The 20,237-nt window shown below is 44.8% G+C and overlaps 1 protein-coding gene across 1 annotated transcript in view; it reads right to left on the bottom strand.

Moving 5' to 3' along the window:
• The window catches only part of NUP210 (nucleoporin 210), a 52,410-nt gene that overhangs the window by 9,892 nt on the left and 22,281 nt on the right, over nucleotides 1-20,237 (bottom strand). The window contains exons 12-30 of the mRNA XM_069027696.1: nucleotides 19,998-20,153; nucleotides 18,444-18,642; nucleotides 17,886-18,031; nucleotides 16,761-16,982; nucleotides 15,375-15,548; nucleotides 14,163-14,355; nucleotides 13,802-13,908; nucleotides 11,659-11,763; nucleotides 11,427-11,528; nucleotides 9,110-9,238; nucleotides 8,319-8,446; nucleotides 7,626-7,761; nucleotides 7,283-7,345; nucleotides 6,176-6,355; nucleotides 4,734-4,814; nucleotides 4,371-4,502; nucleotides 4,012-4,170; nucleotides 3,457-3,548; nucleotides 2,636-2,810 (exon numbers count right to left, since the gene is read on the bottom strand). Coding sequence (XP_068883797.1) covers nucleotides 2,636-2,810; nucleotides 3,457-3,548; nucleotides 4,012-4,170; nucleotides 4,371-4,502; nucleotides 4,734-4,814; nucleotides 6,176-6,355; nucleotides 7,283-7,345; nucleotides 7,626-7,761; nucleotides 8,319-8,446; nucleotides 9,110-9,238; nucleotides 11,427-11,528; nucleotides 11,659-11,763; nucleotides 13,802-13,908; nucleotides 14,163-14,355; nucleotides 15,375-15,548; nucleotides 16,761-16,982; nucleotides 17,886-18,031; nucleotides 18,444-18,642; nucleotides 19,998-20,153 — 2,679 coding nt within the window. The remainder of the gene's footprint in view (nucleotides 1-2,635; nucleotides 2,811-3,456; nucleotides 3,549-4,011; nucleotides 4,171-4,370; nucleotides 4,503-4,733; nucleotides 4,815-6,175; nucleotides 6,356-7,282; nucleotides 7,346-7,625; nucleotides 7,762-8,318; nucleotides 8,447-9,109; nucleotides 9,239-11,426; nucleotides 11,529-11,658; nucleotides 11,764-13,801; nucleotides 13,909-14,162; nucleotides 14,356-15,374; nucleotides 15,549-16,760; nucleotides 16,983-17,885; nucleotides 18,032-18,443; nucleotides 18,643-19,997; nucleotides 20,154-20,237) is intronic.

Raw genomic sequence — 20,237 nt, 5'->3', positions numbered from 1 at the left:
TTAGCCACATGCCAGGACTAACACGTGGAGCTGTTATGATCAGTATCTACATCTCACAGGTTGAAAGGAGCTTCTGGATGCTGTCCAGCCCAGCCTCCCACTCGAGCTGGGCTGCCCAGAGCCAGCTGGCCAGGAGCATGTGCAAGCAGCTCCTGGGCATCTCCCCAGAAGGAGACTGCACAGCCTCCTGTAATGTGTGTTCAACAGCCCCCCCAGTAAAAGCTGCTGTCCTACGTTCAGACAGCATTTCCTGTGTTCCACTGCTGCGTGCTCCCCTTGCCCTGTCCTGGCTGAGAAAAGCCTGGCTCTGTCTGCTTTGTACCCTCACTGGTATTTCTTAACCTTTTTTCCTAGTACCACTGGGAACTGAAACAAGCAATAATGGTGTAGAAACATACATCACACACAGACTTCAGAGAACACATTACTATCCTATAAATTCAAACTGTTAAGATTCCCTGGATATGCAAGAGAACAAGTGGCCCCTAGACCTCTCTCCTAATAATTCCTGAAATAAAAGGTGCAATTCATTGCCCAGTTATTAGAAGAGTAACTCAAGGTAGGTGGGAGTAAGGGGATGGAATGGCCACTGTTGCCCAGCTCCCTTGCACCAGTTGAGAAAGCCAAGCTGTTCCAGGCAGAGCTGGCAGCTGACAAACCCTAAGGGGTCAGCAGGCTGTGCTTTGTTCCCTCTGTGCCTCTCCTCAGCTGAGACAGAAGTTGGGAACTGCTCCAAATTCCTTAGGAGAGTCTGCTCCATTAACCATATGTGCACTCCCCCACATTTCTGTACTAACACTCCAATGAAGAAAGGTTTTCTGAAGACAAAGACTTGACAACCTCTTCTTTTGGTTTTTAAATAGCATATTACTGTTCTTGATTAACTTACCTAGGTTAACGAGTAAAATTACCCAACAAAAATAACTACATCTGCTCTTTTTGTTATAGCTGTGGGAAAATAAATAATGGAAGGATAGAGGAAGCAAAACTCCTCAAATATATTGAGAAAACTATTTTAAAAGAAGGCCTCGAGCCTATCTTGTAGGAAAATCCCTTTTTTTCTGACCTAAGAGGCTCAGCTAAAATGTAAAACTCTGCAATCTGAAAATGTACATGTCAGAACTTAAAAAGGAAAGGACAAATTTGGCCTCAAGCAAAATACATCTTTGGTGAATCAAAAAAAAAAAAAAAAAAGAGGGGCTAGAATATCGGTATATCCCACTGTCTGCTCCACGGGCTGGTACCACCAGTTAAAATCTCCGTGCATACAGATCTCTGCCCAGCAAGCTGTGGTTACAAGCCAACAAAAACCCCATTTCCCTGACAGATTATCACGCTTGTTTTACTTTAAAATCTCAGCAACTGTCCCACAAGGGACAACTGCTAAATTTAATATTGATGAAAGCAGCCATTTACTGTTAAAGCATCTCAGGTTTTGAAGTATATTTTTTAATTAAAAAAAATAAAACACAGTACTGAGTGCAGCTGGTCCAGGCAAGTTCTTAAGTCGGTCCCACACTAAGCACACTGTCACTCCTTCTCTCCTTCTTCCCCCATCCTCCCTGGCTTATGTAAGAGTCCTTCTTTGAGCCAAGTTGAAGGTCTAAGTGCTAAGTGATGCTGCTGCAGCACTTTGGTTCTTAATTGTGTACACTTGTAAAAAGACAACACAAGCCCTTATGAAAGAAGGACAGTGTGAAGGAGAGCGCTTTGCCTTAGAATGACACAATAGATTCAACCTCATCTCCAGCTCTGTCACAAGTTTTTTGACATGACCTTTGGCAAAACCTCTCAAGCTCTCTCAGCTCTTCAGCCATAAAATGAACCAGCAGACCTGTGTTACCTCACGAGGTTAAAAATATCATTTCCATAAAGGCACTACAGCTGTAATAAGTACAGGAAAACAAACCAGCTGTACAAGATGCTGAACTGAGATGGGTCCTACTACAGAGAGCTTTGTATCACCATCCTGCCATATCCTGTGTACAGGACAAACTCACACAGGGAGATCTGCCTTCAGTCCCACAGTGTGCTGACTAAATGGCATTTGAGCCACCCCCAAACTCATCAGATGTCTTTCCCTTGCCCAAGGGAAGAAAACAAGGTCATCTGTAACAGAGCTGGAGAATTCACTGCCACCACTTCGCAGCAGGAGTGGCTTTAGTGACACTGGGCCCCCATTTCTTGTTTCATCCCCCACCCAGGAGGACAGACCTACACCCTGTCCTACAGGCAAAGCTGAGCATTATGGGAAATACTAAAATTCAAATTTAAAAAATCCACCAAGCCACTTCCCAGTGATTACAGGAGTTAGACTTAGAAATAACTTAAAGCACTCAATTGTACATCTTTCTCCTTCAGCTGGGACAGAGGAAAGATGCTGACAGTAAAAAGGGATAGGAGGAAGGGGAGCAGTGGGTATCTCAAGGCTCATGTTGCCAGATGCAGGAAGTTCTTGGCTTAAGGATTTTTTGTACAGAGATGATGGGCATACATTCCCTGGTGTCCCAAGTTTCAATGCTCAAAACTATTAATTCCTACAGTGCTCATTTTTCAGAGGTGAAGTTCAAGAGGTGCAGCCAACAATCCCTGTTGCAGTAGTGAAGATGTACTTGAGGAAAAGAGCTGACAGTACCTTAACAGCAGCTACGATGGTCTGGTTGATGCCAAACAACTCTTGTGAAACCACTTCAATCGTTGACAATCCGATCACAGACCCGGAGACAAGGAATCCTCTCTCATCGATTTTCACAACAGGGACTTTATCTGGTCCATCCAGGACACGGTAACTCAGGGAGGCCACTCGGTCCCTGAAGAAAAACAGAAAGGAGGGAACCCCTTAAATGTGCAAAACTGTATGTAGGGTGTCTTCCAACACAAACCATCCTGGGATTCTATGAAACTAAGAGTTTCGTTCTCTTCCCCCTAAAATGTAAATGCCTCTAAAGCTTTGCCCTCAGTGTGTGTCCTACTGTCTCTATCTGCCCATTATTATGCTGGGAAAACTACATTTCAAGCCTGATATGAGTCTAAAATGTCAGTCTTTGAAAACAGATTATGTAAGAAGAATTTCTCATTTAGAAATGACATTTTAATCTGAAAATCCAGCCAGAGCCTCTGTTTAAGAAATACACAGAAGTATATCCCACAAAGCCTCAATCACCCATCAAAACCTCTACAGGAAGCAGGCAGCAGGATACTGCTTTAACTGGCTCAGCAGCTTTTAAAAAAAGGATCTGAAAGTTCCCAATATTGAATGAATTTTCCAACTACAATCTAATCCAAGATTTGACAAAGCCCGAGAGAACAGATAAGATACTATGAACCAGCAGATAAGTTGTGTATTAAATGGATGTACAGTAATACTGAAAGATTGAAACAGCTCCCTTCAAACACAACTGCCCCACGGTTTGGATAAAGGTGACACAAATCCCAGTATGAAAACTGAGCACTGACCTGTTGGTCCGAAGTTTAATAAAGGAATTTGGTGACATTAAGATCTGCTCTGCTTCTGCCTCGGGAGTGACTAGATGAAGTTTTTCAAACACCTGGAAAATAAGAGGCATTTTGGCCTACTCTTGTGTGCAGACAGTAATTTACTTCTATTTATTTAATCTTCAAAACAAACAAAACCGAATAGACCTGAAACTTTCTTTTTTCCCTTGTATAATACATATGGTAAAAAAAATAACTGAACTTGAATATTTAAGAATGGGAGAGCCAGTGTCTTCTACAAATTATTCTGAAGAGCATTTATTTCCAGGGCTGTGGCTAAACTAGGAAGTAGCATGAAAACAGAAGATTTCTCAAGGGCAAAGGTGTTGGGAACCCCATATTCACCTGAGTTACTTTAGACTCCCCCTGCCCCCATGAGCCCATGAACTGAATGAGCCCAAATGAGGAACATTATACAAACAACAGTAAGGGCTCAAATTCCTGAGTTCAAATAGAGACATTAGTCCAGTTTTGAAATGCCTATTTAAAAATGAACTGTGAAGAAAATCATCCTACCTGAATTTGGATTTCATCGGACAGTTCCCTTGCCATGTTGTAGAACTGGTTGGCTGCAGCATCAAGGACCTTCACTACAACTTTCAGGCCTGTTCTTCCCTTTACTCTGCCATAAACATCCACTGCAAAGTTGTAGTTTGCAGGAAGCTGAAAAGCAGCCTTGGCCAGAAGAAAGGGATGAAAGTTTGACTCCTGGAAAGCCCAGACAGTGGCACCGAGGAAGTACCACAGCCAGTGCTGACAACTGAGCCTGGATTGGGAGGCACGGGAGGCAGCAATGCCCTCTGCACTGCCCTGATGCGGCCGCTTCCTTCTCCCAAGCTGCACACGCACGTGCACTGCACACACCCCCCCTTTACCTCACTGTGCCTTGTCCTGACATCCAGAGTGTCCCTCTTGGTGACAGACCAGTGGAACGTTAACCCCGGCACGGCACTGCCAAAGGAGAAAGGAGTCTGACTGCTGGTGATGCCCATGACATAAACTGGCATCTGGAAAGAGAGAAACCAGCCTGCTTAGGTAATGCCAGCATGCAAACCACACACCTGGCCACAGCAAAGAGAATGAAACTTAAAATTCACTGATCAAGAGATGGGGTCCCTTATGAAGAAAATGGTTCCACCCAGAGCTGCAGTGCTGTCACCAGATGATGTGACAGGAATGGCCACAACCTGCAGCTCCAACACGTAAAGGCAACAGAAGTCCATCCCAAACCAACTCACCTGAGTACCAGCTTTCATTCGTGTAATGGGTGCTCGAATTCTGACAGCTGTCAGCTGTACCACCTCAACTTCCACCTTGTCCTGGCAAGGAGGAAGGGAAGAAACTGTAAGCACTTGTCAAGCAGAAACTAGATTTCACTTTCAGGCTCCAGACACTGTTGTGCCATTATCTAATCACTGTTGCCACATGATTTGCATGACTTGTCAGAGAAAATACAGGTGGACAAATTCAGTAGGACTGTAAAAAACTATAAAAGCATTAACTTTTGATTGATAGGCCTTTAAAAATGCCCCCTAAATTGAAAAAACAAATCTCTGCTTGAAATTACTGATGACATGAACGATGGAGCTGAGAGGTGAGAGACAGGAGTGGATATGATCCCAGGGTCCCCAGCAGAAGAGGGATGAAGAAACCCAGGAGGTAAAGGAAGACATGGAGAGAGTTAGAAGGAAATGAGGATTGTAGAGCACCAAATGGGACAACTGAGAATAAAAGGATGATGTGTGACACTGATATCTCCTCTTCATATAGCCAGACATTCCTGATAGATTTTTTTCCTGCTGTACACTGGGGAGGAAGGGTCAGACCTGGACCTCACTGGGCAGCAGATTTACCTTTCAAGTTCACTTTCCCTCCTGTCACACCATTAGGGCACGCTGCTGCCCATGCATTAAAGAGCACAGATTTTGCTATATATTTTTTTTTTTAAATTACTTTGTGTCCTCTTGGCCTGTGCTGACACCTTTCAAGCAGCAGAGCTTTGTGGTTCACAGCAGCTGTGCTACCCTGAGCTCAAAGGAAGAAGTCATAAGATTTGGCCCAAGTTCTGTTGCTCTGAGTCTCATGCAAGTCCCAGGGATTTGTGCTCCCTTGCAGGCCTGCTCACCTCCCTCACACTCAGCTGCAGGAAAATCTAAGAACACAGATTCTGATGGAGTATCAGGGGTTCACTGCTTGCCCCTCCCAGGTGGGTTCAGACCACAACGACGAGGGATGACAGTGCTCTACACAGACTGCTGCAGCTTAGGAGACAACACGGCTTCTTTGGGCAACAGCTGCCTTCTGCATCCTGCTGACCTAAGAGGGAATGCAGGCAAGGACTACCTTCTGCTGTGCTAGAAAGGCTTCTTTAGATGGGCTTTTCTAGATGCACTAACAATCCTGAAGATACCAGACTGGTCATGAAGCCTCCCTGGTTATCTGTGAAACTCTGGTTTAAGGCACAGCAAGATTTACCTGCCTGTTCCAAGCACCCCCTGTGCCAGCACGTGTGTAAGTTCACAGGCCAGGGAGGAAGGGACACTGAGTTTTCATCTTCAGGAAACCAGAGAAGTGCACGAGGTAACACTGCTCATGCAGAAAGACTATGTGCCCCCCTTTCAGAGCCAAAGCCATGAGGCAGAGAGCCCCTGTCAGCCCCAAAAAGCACCATAAACATTACCTGGGACACTGCCACAAGTTTCTCTGTCTCTGCATCAACAGCCTGCAGCACTCCTGTCACCACCCCACTGCCAATGGCCACTCCTCTGACCAGCCCAGAGCTGTTCACTGATGCAATGTGCTCGTTGCTGATGGAGAAGACGATGTTGGAGAGAGGCTGGGGGCCTCCTTCAGCAGTGATCTGTCACAACAGCACAGAACAATGAATGAACCCTTCAGATAGTTCTGGTCACCATTACAGGGCACGCCCCTCCCTGCTCAGCACCACAGTGACTTCAGGGCTGCCTGCACCTTCCCAGGGCAGCTCAAGGACTATTCCCCCTGCACACTGGTCCTTGCAGGATGTCAGCTGGGGAGATGTGTGAGCTGAGCACAGAAGTGTACCCTGCACCTCACAGGGTGTCACAGGCTGATGCTACCTGCACTCCAGAAAGTCTCAGAAAACTTCACTCTCTTTCTCCTCACCAGCCTGTGTAGAGCTCTGCTCTGTGTTTCGGTTGGTACAACAAGCCTACCGTGCCTACTTTCATGGAGCTGACAGATTTGTTCATGCTGAGCTGGTATTTAACACCAGAAAAGCTGACACTCCATTGACAAAAACAAATACAAATCCTTTGATCCAGCAATACAGCAAAACGGAAGCTGGCTCAAAAATGAAACTATTCTTGTTTGGAGGAGTGTTCATCACAGAAACACACAATAGGTTGGGTTGGAAGGAACCTTAAAGCCCATCTTGTTCCATGGGCAGGGACATCTCCCACTGTCCCAGGCTGCTCCAAGCCCCAATGTCCAGCCTGGCCTTGGACACTTCCAGGGATTCAGGGGCAGCCCCAGCTGCTCTGGGCACCCTGTGCCAGGGCCTGCCCACCCTCCCAGGGAACAATTCCTTCCCAATCTCCCACCTAACCCTGCCCTGTGTCAGGTTGGAAGCCATTCCCCCGTGTCCTGTCCCTCCAGGCCCTTGCCCAGAGTCCCTGTCCCACAAGTCCATTCAGTGTGAATGCAGCTAAATGTCAAGGTGAGTATCTACTGCTGAAAATCCAGTTATGAATATTCATTTTACAACAGAAATTACAAAATAAAGAAAATATGTAAGAAGATGCCTCACCTGAATCATAGCCCCAATAATGAGGGTCACTTTCCTTGGCAATAGTCTAAATGGGGGAAAGACCTAAAACAAAAATATGAATACCTGTGTTCAGGATCCTTCAACCAGATAAATTATGTCACAAAACATAAAACTGAATCTTAAGGTGCTTAATTACAGTAAATTGAGCATGCAGAAATTTAACTCATCTTTGCAGTTAAATCTGGAACAGACTGGCATTAGGTCAACCTCCAGACAGAATGAATTTCCTGGCAAATTGATTACTGTAACCTTAATTTATATATTCCTGTTCCACTGTAGCACAGACTTTATTTATGCATATACTTTATCTGAAATTATTTACTTCAATCTGCTGTGGAGCAGAGTTGATTCTCTGTCCTCTTCTGTCAGCCACAGTTGCTGTAAGACTCGTCTGCCCAATGGTCATCCCACGCACCAGGAAAGCAGCAGTGTGGTCATCCAGAGCCTCCCTGAGGGGGCTGCAGCAAAGGAATCATTAAATACAGACATTCACTGAGGAAATTACAAATAACAGAGCAAAGGACTTCAGTGCCCAGCAGCTTTACCACAAGGCTAAGTGACTGTGTCTGAAGCAAAGCTAAGGGAACCATCACATTTCTACACATGATGGCTCTTTGCAACCTGTGCTTTGTTGTGCCATTAAATACCCAAAATCAAAATGAAACAAGTGACAGACAATGAGTTTGATAACATCAGAGGTGCCTTCATACAGCACTCCTCATCTGACATTATTTGCCAAGTCACTGCTTCCAAGATGAGCAAAGCTTCACCAAACACCATGCTGGAGGAGTGCAGTATCATTCATCAGCCAGCAACATTCAGGCTGATTTCCCTCACAAATGATAATTTTTTACCTTTAACACTACGTAAGACTTAGACTTAACACTAAGACTTCACAAAAATAAAGTAAATAAACCCTCAGTCATTGTATACTACCATGCCTCCAACCTCATACCTTTATTCATTTTTTGCTAATTCTTATTCGCAGATTAATTTTAAAAATCCATTAACTTACACAAGTGAGACAATCTGAGATGCTGCTCTTAGACTGAGGTCCATGACAGGGAAGTATTTTGCCGGAAAAGGTTTTTTTGAGTCATCCAGAACTCTGACATAAGCCTTAACTGTTTTTCCAATCTCCACCTGAAACAGACACATCCAGTCATTTTGCATTCAAACCACTCTCACTTATTAGCATAAATGTTTTCATTTTATTTTGTATTACACTTGTAACAGGGTAGTGGAGATAGAGCCCCAAGGTTAGATTAGCACTGATTTTAAAGACTAATCCCTGCGAGCTAGAGTTTGTGTCAAATGAAATGAATGAATTCAGGTCCTTCAGCTGGCAAGGGCATAATTAAAACATCCAGAAATATCAACACTTATTTTGTTTAAGACGCACCCAAGCTGGCAAGTGGAACGAGCTGGACTTCTTTCTGTACAGTTTTAAAATGTGACATATGGAAAATGACCTTGGGGCAAAACCTACTCCTACAAGAATTGCTCACATGCACTTTAAACAGGAGGAAATGTAAATGAGCACGTCCGTATAAATTATGCATTAACATTGCTGGGTAAATGCAAAAGTTGAGATTGCTGCCACACAGAACATGAACAGATACCTGATACTCTGGGACACTTATAACCTAAAGGGGTAAATTTGGGTGGGAGAAACAGAGACACAGGGAGATCGTGGTTGTTTCTCTGTTGTAGCATCTTGTCCATGTCCCATCTCTGTGTTCAGGACCAGCACAGGGAGCCAGGGCAGGCTGGATCAGCTCCTAATGCTGCTTCAAAGGCACTGACCTTGTCAACAACTCGCACATACAGTTCCTGGATATCAGACACATGAATTTCAGCTTCAGCTGGGGCAGGGAAAGCCAGACACAAGTCATGAATCATTACAGTCACTGATCCTGGGAGCTGAGGCTGCACCTGCAACACCAAAAGAAAACTGCATTATAGCACTTATTTTGTCTGCTGTTCACAGGGTAAAATTTTTATCACTTTCAGGGCAGAAGAAGTCGGATGCAGAAATCTCCAAGCTTAGACACAGAGCATTCTTCCACCAGAAAAAAATCAAGCTGTAAAATGTATGTAAAAAGTATCATGCTACTGAGCTAGTGCAAACAGCCCCCAGGCACCAAGTGAATTAACAGCTCTTCATCCAGAACAGTCTGGCATCCTGTTATTCTCCTGCCATCAGGAGAAAAAACACGAATCATTTAGAGCAACCAAACTTTTCTTAGTACGGTGAAAAACAAAGTGGTAAGGAAAAAAATAATCAAGGACAAAGATTATGCCTATAAAGCATTGATACTGCTTCCTGCAAGATTTGTACTCTACTGTTACTGCTTTTCACCTGAATGAGCAGCCAAAACCTGGTGGTAGATCCTGACAAGAGGACAATTGACAGATCAGGTATTTCTTTAATACAACTATTATTCCATTAACTTTTAAGAAAGAGAATGTTACACTTCTTAATGGATAGAGCACTTCTTAAGGGACAGAGAACAAAACAATGAAGAAAGAGAGCTCTGCTCACAAACACAAGCCTTCAGAACTAAGCACCCATCCCAAAGTCCCCTCTCCCAAGGCCATGCACCTACACCTTGCTCAAACCAGCTCTGCAGTTCTCCTGCAACTGCCTGACCTTGGCACAGAGCTCAGGGACAGTCCCAGCTGTTCCCTTCACAGCCCTGAAGCTGGGTGTCCTGCTCTGTGCTCTGAGCAAGGGGAGCTGGCCAGGCCCCCCAGTGCAAAGGAGTTCAGTGAACTCTCAGCACTGCTCGGCAGCACTACAGGAGTCAGCAGCAGAGCAGTGGGAAGAGCTGACATTTTGTTCTTTGAGGGCACCACTCTTATTTCTGCCTCAAAATAGAAAGGGATGTGAAGTTTTAACAAAGGTCAGCTTCCAGAACAGCAGCAGTTCCCAGAGAGGGGGGCTAATACAGGGGCTGGGCAGCAGGGCAAGGGATGTGGCAAGGGGAGGGAGCTGGAATGGAGCTCAGCTGGGCTGGGAGCCCAGAGAAAGGAAAGGAACACAGGGAAAAGGGCAAGCAGGGCTACTGCAACTTTAAAACTCTTCCTGCCTCAGCCACCTCTGCTGTTCTCCTCTCCTATCAGGTGTCCAGCAGCTCCCAGTATCCAGGGATATTGCACTGGTGAACACACTTTGCTCCTCCCCTGCTACCACCATACCCAGAAAAGTTGCTGCGTCAAAACCAGAGGGAGAGGGACAGAATTTATCCCTGGCAGCCCCAGGGAAAAGCCTGGGAATCACTGCTCCAGATAACTTGAATTTAGTTTCTCAGAAGAGTTTCCTGCCAACTCATCTCTGTCACCGTGGCTGCGCTGGTACCTGCCATGGCAGCAGCCTCACACGGGGCCTGCTGACTTCCCAGGCCCTTCTGCTGCTGCCAGGGGAAAACCCAGGGCTGGCACTGGACTTACCCCAAACACAGCACACAGGGCTAAGGAACTCACCAAGTCTGTGTGTGGGGCTGCATTTCTTTAAAATATGTGAAAAGTGGAGTTTTCTCTCCTTTAATCTGACAGACAGTTAAATCTCCTTCTACACTTCACAAAGCCTATCTTGCTGTCACTGCTCCACTCCTGAGTTCCAGACGAGAGCGCTGAATTTATCTCATGTACATCAGTTAAACACATCAGGGAAACCTGACTAAAAAACTATTAAGAGTTTAAACAGTGTACAATGTACAAAAAAACCCCTCATCTCTTCTACTTTTTCCTCACCTCTGTGCCTAGTTGGAAAATATATTCCCACCTCACACTTACAACAATTAGAGATAACCAAAATGTTTCACAAATTCTTTTGATATTCTAATTTCCACCTTAACTATCATTATTTCACAACTTTATCAGCATTACTCCTTAAAAGACAAATCTGTAAATTATACATTTATAAAAACCACTCTTTAAAGCAACTTGTTTCATTTCCAATTGTTGCCTAATGAAAGCAGCAATGCAAACATACAGTTTTCTTGTTGTTCACTGCAGAATGCATTTCATATCTGCATTCGTTTCATATTTCTGCAGCTGAAGCTGCAGAACAATAACCCGATTGCCAAAAAGGTGTAAAATCACAAAATACTGCACTCACCAAAGCAATGCCTTGAGTCTCCTCATGTGTCACTCTTACAATATTTGGCACACTGGTATTAATGAAAAAATATCCAGAACCTTGTTGGATGAGAAGATCTGCCTGCAATACCAGAAAAGCATCCAAAATGAAGATTGTATCTTTCTAGTAAAGCTGGTCCCTCCTTACACATCTCCTGTAATGTGTGATGTTTTCCTACCTGCAGCTGGAAAGTAGCAGAGTAAGTCCTTACCTGGACGTCAGGGTGGTTGTAAATGGAGAGCCCAGCAGGGCTCACTTTCACATCTTCCACGAGCATCAGTTCAATGGTGGCAGGCCCTGGGAGCAGAGCTTCGTGCTGCAAGGGACAATTTCAGCAGTTAGAGCAGAGAGGCAGAATGCTGCAAGCCTCCCGTGTGTGCCAGCAGGGCGCTTAAAGCAGGTGACCAAAGAGCCAGGGCACAAGTGCAGGTTATGAGATGCCCACAAGATCCAGATGGCTCACTCAGACCTCCTGCACTGGGAGGGGCATCCTCAGGGCATGGGCTGCTCTGCAACCCTGGTCAAGCCAGAGGACAGGGCCCAGGCACTGCAGGATCAGTGAATGATGTCTGACAAGCATGGACAGGGTATTAACTCTGAGACAGAGTGATAAGGCAAACACACCAAGTTTTCTTCTACTTCTAACTCATCTTTTTGTGATTCTTCTTAGCAGGCCACCAAGAGAAATTCTTCCTTAAATGTAAGTACATGAACACTGGACCAGATGCAGGTTTAATCACTCACTCATAACAATATTAGCTCAGAAAAGGAAAAAGGTTCTAGAGGAAGTCACTGCTCTGTACCCATTTCACCTAATTAGTAGAATTATTTCCTTGATGCAGAAAGGATGTCCCTAATGACATAACAGGGTGTTCCACTTAAACATGGAACAACGATCAAGACAATATCCCATCTACTAGATTTCTGTTTGTATTTCTGGCTGCAAGAAAGGAGAATGGGCAGGTCTGAGAGCAGAACAGAGCAGCCCATTGCTGATGTACTTGAAAAAAGCAGCCAAGTTACCTCATTTAAAAAAACAACACATGAGCCTCCAAAGTGCAGCAGAACTGGCATCTACAACTACCCAAGAGTCCTCCCAAACTTAAACACAGAGAATAGAACTTAAGAACTCCAGTGCCATTTTACATAGATGTACCCCACTCTGAAAAACAGTGAACACCTCTGAATTCAAGGCAAAGTTTGGAGCATTCACTTTTCTAATTATTTCTAAAAGAAAGGAAGAATATTGAATATTGGTCTAACAAAGCAGAGCACAGTGAATTACAAAATGATTGCAGAACATCAAGTCTCCATATTACAACTCAATTTTTTAAGAAACCTCACAGAAAAGTCAAGAACCAAGTGGCAAAAGAGATCATCTCTCAAAGAATTTACTAAGCAGATGACAAACCTGGGCCCTGCTGAGAGGAACCTGGCCCACAGGGTATTTCACATTACTGGTGCCCATCTGGTACCTGCTTTGAGTTAAATACTGTAACCTCTCACTGCATATTTTACTCTGCCTCAACTCTGTTTTCAAGGTACTGCACATAGCCCAAACCCACTTAAATCTTGCTTAGCAGAGTTAAACAGAAATTCAATTTTTTAAGAGTCAGTTATTGCATATGCCAGGTTATTCCACAGGCTGAAACCTGCCCTAATATTCAGTTTAAAAAAGTGACATAAACTGAAAACTGCCATCTGTTTCCACCCGCCCTCTTTGTTCATCATCACTACCTTTTGCTGTTTTTCTTCCCTAGGCTGAGTATCTACAAACTAAATATTTCAGAGTGGCTAATGACTTGTAAAATGAGAGCCTGGGCTTATGGCTGGCACTGTACAGTGGAGGAGTCTCTCAGGAAAAAAAAGAGAGCATTAGTCAGAGCTCAGACTAACATATGGTCCATATGAGGAATCAGTCAGCTTTTGCTCTGCTCACACAGAACTTTCCCACCCAGCTTTGCAGTGGCAATAATCCATTTGCTTTCCCCAGTGACAGCTGCACGAAGCACATGGCTGCTTTAGTGAAGGACAAGCAGCAGAGATTCACCAATTCATTAAAAAACCCTGCATTGAAACAAAACAACTGAAACACTTCTCTGAAATGCCCTTGCCCAGATGGTTAAAAAACTCCCAAAGACCTGGATATATTTGATATGGATAGCAGCACCTACTGCAGAGGAAAGCAGCAAAAGCCATGAACCAGTATGAAACCACTGCTGTATGAAGCTGTCTCCAGATTCCACTGTGGAGCTGCCTTACTTGTACAGTGCTGTGCGTGGAGGAAATAAACCCATCCCAAGAGCACTGGGTGTTAATCACAGGGAAATGGCAGAACCCCCCAGTGCTGTTACCGGGATTTTGGCTCTGGCTGCCTTCAGGTGGGGCTGCTGGAATCCAGTGGCAGTGGCAGAGATGGCAGCAGTTCCAAACTCACGGTCAACTACAACAGTTTGTAAGCCTAGAATGCAACAAAGATGAAAAATACACTGCTTAGCTCTTCTAGGATCATTCTCATCAGACAACAATTTTCTCTCTCAAGACAGGTTCTACACACTGGACTTGGTTCCTTTTTTCTCCTACGTTCAATAGCACACACTAAAAAAAATGCACACTGATGTTAAGCTGAAGTATGACTGCAGATTACAGTAATCAGGCTCAGACATTACCAAACAGACCTTCAAACAATGAAATGCTTATTTAACCCACTCATACCGTGCATTTTCTTCTGACCATTCCTCTCTTCCTTCAGAGTCAGCTCCATGGGCAGCTCTGGCTCAATACGAGCAATGGCCTTTTTTGTTGATTCCCACACAACACTAAGAGAGCTGAAGTTGTCAAATTTCCTGCCTTGCTGGTCATAGGCAGCCAAATCCAGCACTGGATTGCGGTAATTGGAAACAGGAACCTGAAAAGAAGGAATATTTTGAACTGAACAGATACAAGAGGATTTTTTAATCATTAAAGAAAACATATGCTGAGTTCCATGAGGTTTGTTATAGCATCAGTACACAAGGAATGTTCATTCAAATGAAGTCATTAAGCTGTACTCCAACAGCCCTGAGATTCTCTCAGCTGGCCAGAGCATGGTGCTGGTTACACCAAGTGGGTCCAAGCCCTGTATGGGCCATTTAGAGATGGACTTGATGATCCTGGTGGGTCCCTTCCAACCCAGAACATTCTGCAAACCTGTGAACTCTAAGGGGGTTTTCCTGGAGCATGGGTTTGGGTGTTTTTTAGCCAGTGAACTACCTTCAAACAAACAAACCAACCCCTCCCCCCTCAAACCAACAACAACAAAATGGAACCACAGCTGAACAAAATTGTTTTTAGAATTCAAACAAATAATGACAAACACTGCTGTTTGTCAAAGCTCATAATTCTGGTGTTGTTCTTGTGAAGTGCATTAGCAACAGCTGTGCACCAAGGCAGGCTTAACTGACACATCATGGAGCCAGGAAAGCAGGTGAGCTCTGAAGTGGCTAATAACACACAAAAATCTCCTTCTCTTCCTGCTATTACATAGCAGCTATTTAAAATGATTCATCAGCTCAACAGGCACCAGAGTTTTAGGGAAGGAGGATGACTTTTACATTTGCCTGGGAACATCAACACGACAAAACGTGGTTTACTCAGCAGCCAACACGTGACAGCTCTCATTAGGATAGCGATGAAATATGGAATAAAAACAGAATAGTGAAGTTCTTTGTGCCTGATCATCTACACATATACATTGTCCATTTACTGCAGGACCCTCCCCGACCAAGCCTGCTCTGTGCAGGAGCTCCCAAGGGCACCAGTGTGGCCACAGCTCCAGTTCCTGCTCCTCTTGCAGCAGCTCAGACACTTGATTTTGCACGTGGAGCTCCCAACACTGATTTTTCAGCTGTAAGAACACCTCCTTTTCGTGTCACTTCCCAGGCTTACCACTTGCTTGTTCTGTTGGAGCAAAGGGCAGGAGAGATCAAGCTGAGGGCTGACATAAACAGGAATCAAAGTCAGCCGGGAAGGGACAGCACACACGAACTTCACCACAGCAGGTTCAACCACCGGGAAAGGGTTGGTCACCGTGGGGCTGTTCCCAACTGTTAAAGTAACAACCTGAAAACAGCAAATGAGGAAAGAGTCGAGTTCAGGAATGTTGTATTTCCACAGGTCTCAGTTACACTGATATCAGAATGAAAAGCGAAAATACAGTCCTTGGGGATTTACAGCACTATTAAGACACAGGAAGATGTAAAAGGGGGGACTTATTTCAATTCATTTCAATTCTTTATCACTATGAAAGTACTGTTCCTGGGAACTCTTCCTTGGTGTTCATGTTCATTACTATCAAACTTGATTCAAACAACAAATTTCTTGTAACTGAAAAAGGAAACAGCAGGTGTTCTTGCAGAGTGAGAATAGAACAGCCCAAAGGCAACATTTACAGTCACTTCACTGTGTTTAAAAACATCTCATCTTTTATTTTACATTCCTTTTTTAGCCTTCAGCAAAATCAAGTGGATCTAAAGCCAGAGAAGGCTGAGGCAGCTCTGGTCAGCTGCCTCATCCCCTCAGGCCCTGGTGCTGGGCAGCCATGCAGGTGTGATGTGCTGGGGACAGCCAGCCATGCACAGACCTGCACATCAACACCAAGGCCTGCTCCTTTTGAGCCTGCACTTACAGAAACAGCTCCACTTTGCAAAGTGTCCACTGAGGAAATCAGTGGAACTTGGCAGCCCCACCAAAATGCTTTGGCCTTGCAGAATTGCAGGAGGAAAACATTAAATCAAAGCTAAAAGCTTCATGGGCTGGGGAGGGTGAATAGAGCAGGATAAATCACTCCTGCATGTTGGCAAGAACAAAACCAGGTGGAGAATGAGCACAGCCACACTCACCAGGGCTGCAGAGACAGGAGAGCAGACAATTCCTGTGGCTGCCATTTGTTCAAATAAACAGAATTACACTGGAAGGTAACGTGGTTAAGAAGAGCAGGTCAGACAGAAGAGTCAGCTGCTGCAGTAACCTTCTGCTCTGATCCTGTTCATGCAAACTGAACCTGCACTCATCAGGATGTTCAATGCATCCCACAACATAAGGTCTCCACAGCTGGGGTTTATACAGCAATAAACCCATCATAAACCACTTTTTAACATAATGCTGTGAAATGCTCGCTCTAAAACCGGCATCACAACACATAAACAATGCACTTACCCAAGTTCTTTACTGGCTCATTATAAAAACATCCTGCTGTATAACAGGTATATGGCACCATAAACCTGTCTGGAGCCAGTTCTCAGTGCCTGATGCAGGGTCCCTCCTGGCACTTACCTGCTCTCCCAGGCTCCTGCACAGCACCCTAACCCAGTGCTGGTTGTTATTTCGAGGTGTGGGAGGCTCAAGTAAAGACAGGACAATGCTTTCTGCATCCTCAGCAGTGACGTTCCTGAAGAACTTGGAAGGTTCTTGGACCCATGGCCTCGGTCCTCCTTCAAACAACATATCCTTAGAGGAACCCAAAGTCACTAAAGCGATGGACGGTGGATCAATAGCCTGTAATCAATCAATCAATTAATTAAAAATTAATAATCTATTTACACAGTTTGGTTGTGCTCTGCAAAATAAACTTCCTGATGAATGGAACAGCTCTGTTGGTTACTTGGACTAGGCTGTGGTGTCTCCCATGCAGTGGTTTGTCAGCACACTTAGTGAAAAACAGAGCTGCACCAAAATCCACAAGGATTCTGTCCAGCTGGATTATATTCAAAGGAAGCCATGGATCCAAAGAAAAGTTTTAGCTGCATTCTAATCACATCTCTCTCATGAAGAACTACAGCAAAAGGGAGACCCTTAATTCTTCTGAGCACAGAGAGATAGTATTCTGCTACACTTTTAAAGGAAGTATTTTAAATGAATGAAATAATGTCAAGTTGTACTTTCAACTTGACAGTGCTCTCTCCAGAACAGTTCTGTGTACGTAATTATTCTCCTACACAAGTTTTACTTCAAACCTCTCTAACAAATTCTGCACTGACGTGCATCCCTGGGACAGCCTGTGCTGTTTATCACCACAGCAATTAACCTGACATTTAGAACACAAAAACCATTCGTAGTTTGCATTTCACAACATCATATTTTATCATTATAGCCAGAAATTTGTAGGATTTGCACGAACATTTTTTCCATATTGGGGGAGAGCTATGCTCAGATTACAGCTCTGCAGAGTCAGTGCTAGGCCTCTGCAGACGAGGAAACAACACAGCCTCTTCTGTATTTCCATCTACTGACCGTGGACTCAGCTTCTTTCTTCTTTTCTTCACTGAGTCAGCCAATGGTGGAACATAAACCCACCCACCTGGGTTTTTCAAACCTTACATGACCTGACATGACCTGCTCTCTGTCATGTAAAGGTGTCTGCGTGATGGATTGCTCCAGGAGCAGAGGAAACACACTCACTCTCAGTGGGAGGTAAGCAGCGATGGTGATGCTGGCACTGAGGCGCACGTGCCCATGGGTGTACACAACCACCAGCCTGGTGTACCCCTGAGCTTCAGCCTTCACTCTCACTCCACTGCAAAAACCAGCACTTGGCTTAAGTCTTCCTGTCAGATAAATTAAAAACATACAACAACTTATTTGGAAAGAAATGCTCAGACATGTTCATCAAATTCAACATGGGTGTTTGAAGGGAGCCTGCCAGAAAGATGGAGAGAACTTTTGACATGGACATGTAAGGACAGTGCAAGGGGGAACAGCTTCAAACTGAAAAAGAAAAGGTTTAGATGGGATACTGGGAAAGAATTCTTGGCTGTGAGGGTGGTGAGGCTCTGGCACAGGTTGCCCCATCCCTGGAAGCAGATACATCCTCAAAATAAAACCACTGGGATCCTCTCCCCCCTGAAGTTTGGCACTTCTGTGGGGATGCTGGACAGAGCCATGAAAGAGTGATTTAAGGGAGAGCTGTGACTTGGTAACACCTCTTTAACTTCCAGACCAGGGAGGGGGTCAGAGCACCTTCGAGTGGGCTGAACACGCCGGGGTTCTCCACCTCCACCACGAGCTCCAGGTGTGAGCAGTCGCTCAGCGGGACCAGCTCGCCCCTCTCCAGGCCGGTCCGGCCGCTGATCCTCAGGGGCAGCTCCAGGACCTGCCCAGCGTGTGCCTCCACCTGGCACGGAGTGAACTCCATCGCGCCGGGCTCACTCACGTACACCTGATGGAGGAAGGAACAGGGACAGGCGTGTTTCAGAGCTCTTCTCCCATGCCAGCCCAAGGCCACAGCAGCTTGGGGAGCCCTCCTTTTCCTGCTACTCCCGTTATTCTCTCCCTTCTGCCCTGCAGACTTCCAAGTGAGGACTAAGTTGTGTAGTATCTCCAAGAGGTACCGTCACCAGCTGGGGCAGATTTAGCATCCATTAAAGAATCCACCTCAGACTGACCACAGATTTCATAACAATCACTATGATCAAAGCTTTTATTTGCAGTATCTTAACTACTTAATCTTCTGCAACTGGCTTCAGGATACCAAACCATATGGTACAGAGTTAAAGCTGTAATCTGTGTGGATTAACTACTCCTAAAACTACTGCTACTAAAACTTGTTCACTGAGGTCAGTAAACAGAACTCTGAAGAGCTCTCTGAAGAGCTATTCCACAAAGAAAGCAGCTCCTAACACAAGAACAAAGGCATTCAAAAATAACCTATTCAGGTTGTGCAATACACTGCTCTGAAAGCTCACATGGACAGAAGGCTTCTTTCTGTCTTCAGGCTTTGACTTATGTTTGAGGATAAGAAGTTTTAGCTGAAAAAATCCTCATTCCTGTGTCTCCTGCTGGAAACTGCTGCACTGCTAAAAAGCAGCATCCTGGGTTGTTCAGAGAATTACTTCAGAGCGAGTGTGTAAGCTAAATTCTGAACAGATTTTAATTCATGTCACACCCCTCCCTTTGGAGCCACTAGATGTACTGTTCCTGCATTTTCCTCACTCCACACCACACACTGATCACCATGACCTAAGAACAGGGGATGGTCTGCAGAGACACCACAAAATCCCTCTTGGGAGCTATGCTTTTCATTGCTATTTTCTCCTAATTTTCCTAAAACATTTCTTCTTCTTGGCCAGCTTAGGTATCTGGAGTCAGTATGCAGCACTGTGCTCACTTCAGTTACTTCTCCAGTCAGAAATTTCCTTGCACATCCTGATAACAACTGTCACCCTTTGATATCAAGGGAGAACACCCACCTATCACCCTACAGAATGAATTTTTAGTTTGGCTTGTCTGCTTAGATGGCCAGGCCAGGAGTCAATTACCATTTCCTTCTTGCACTTAAAACTTCCAACAAGGAAAAAGAAATCAGGAAGGGGCAAAAATGGGAGTAAAGTTAATGCACTGGACAGAGTTTATTCCCTAAAGTACAAACTGAAACCAATCACTTAACCTGCCACAGGGCAGGCAGGGAAACCTCCTGGGAAGGTTTTGAAAGGGGAATGCCTATGGCACTCTCAGCTCCTTCACTGTTTCCAAAAGCCATATTCAAGAGCAATCAGTGAAAAATAAATCTCTTACCTTCATTTCTCCATAATGCAACGGATTCCGAACGTCAAATGCCTGAATAACACTGACCCCAGCATCACTGCCAGTTGTCATTACCCCTTTGACTGTCACTGTAGCTACTGCCTGGTTGGAAGAGGACCAGCTGAAGTTGCCACTTCCACCCTGAGCCTGGAATACAGAGGGAAAATCTTTGAAACATTTAATCAAGTATATGGTTCTCACATTTCTTAGCTTTGGATATCTTGCCTTTGG

The sequence above is a fragment of the Aphelocoma coerulescens genome, chromosome 12 (genome assembly GCF_041296385.1).
Source record: "Aphelocoma coerulescens isolate FSJ_1873_10779 chromosome 12, UR_Acoe_1.0, whole genome shotgun sequence".
Taxonomy (NCBI): Eukaryota; Metazoa; Chordata; class Aves; order Passeriformes; family Corvidae; genus Aphelocoma; species Aphelocoma coerulescens.
This window is presented reverse-complemented; position numbering and strand designations above follow the sequence as displayed.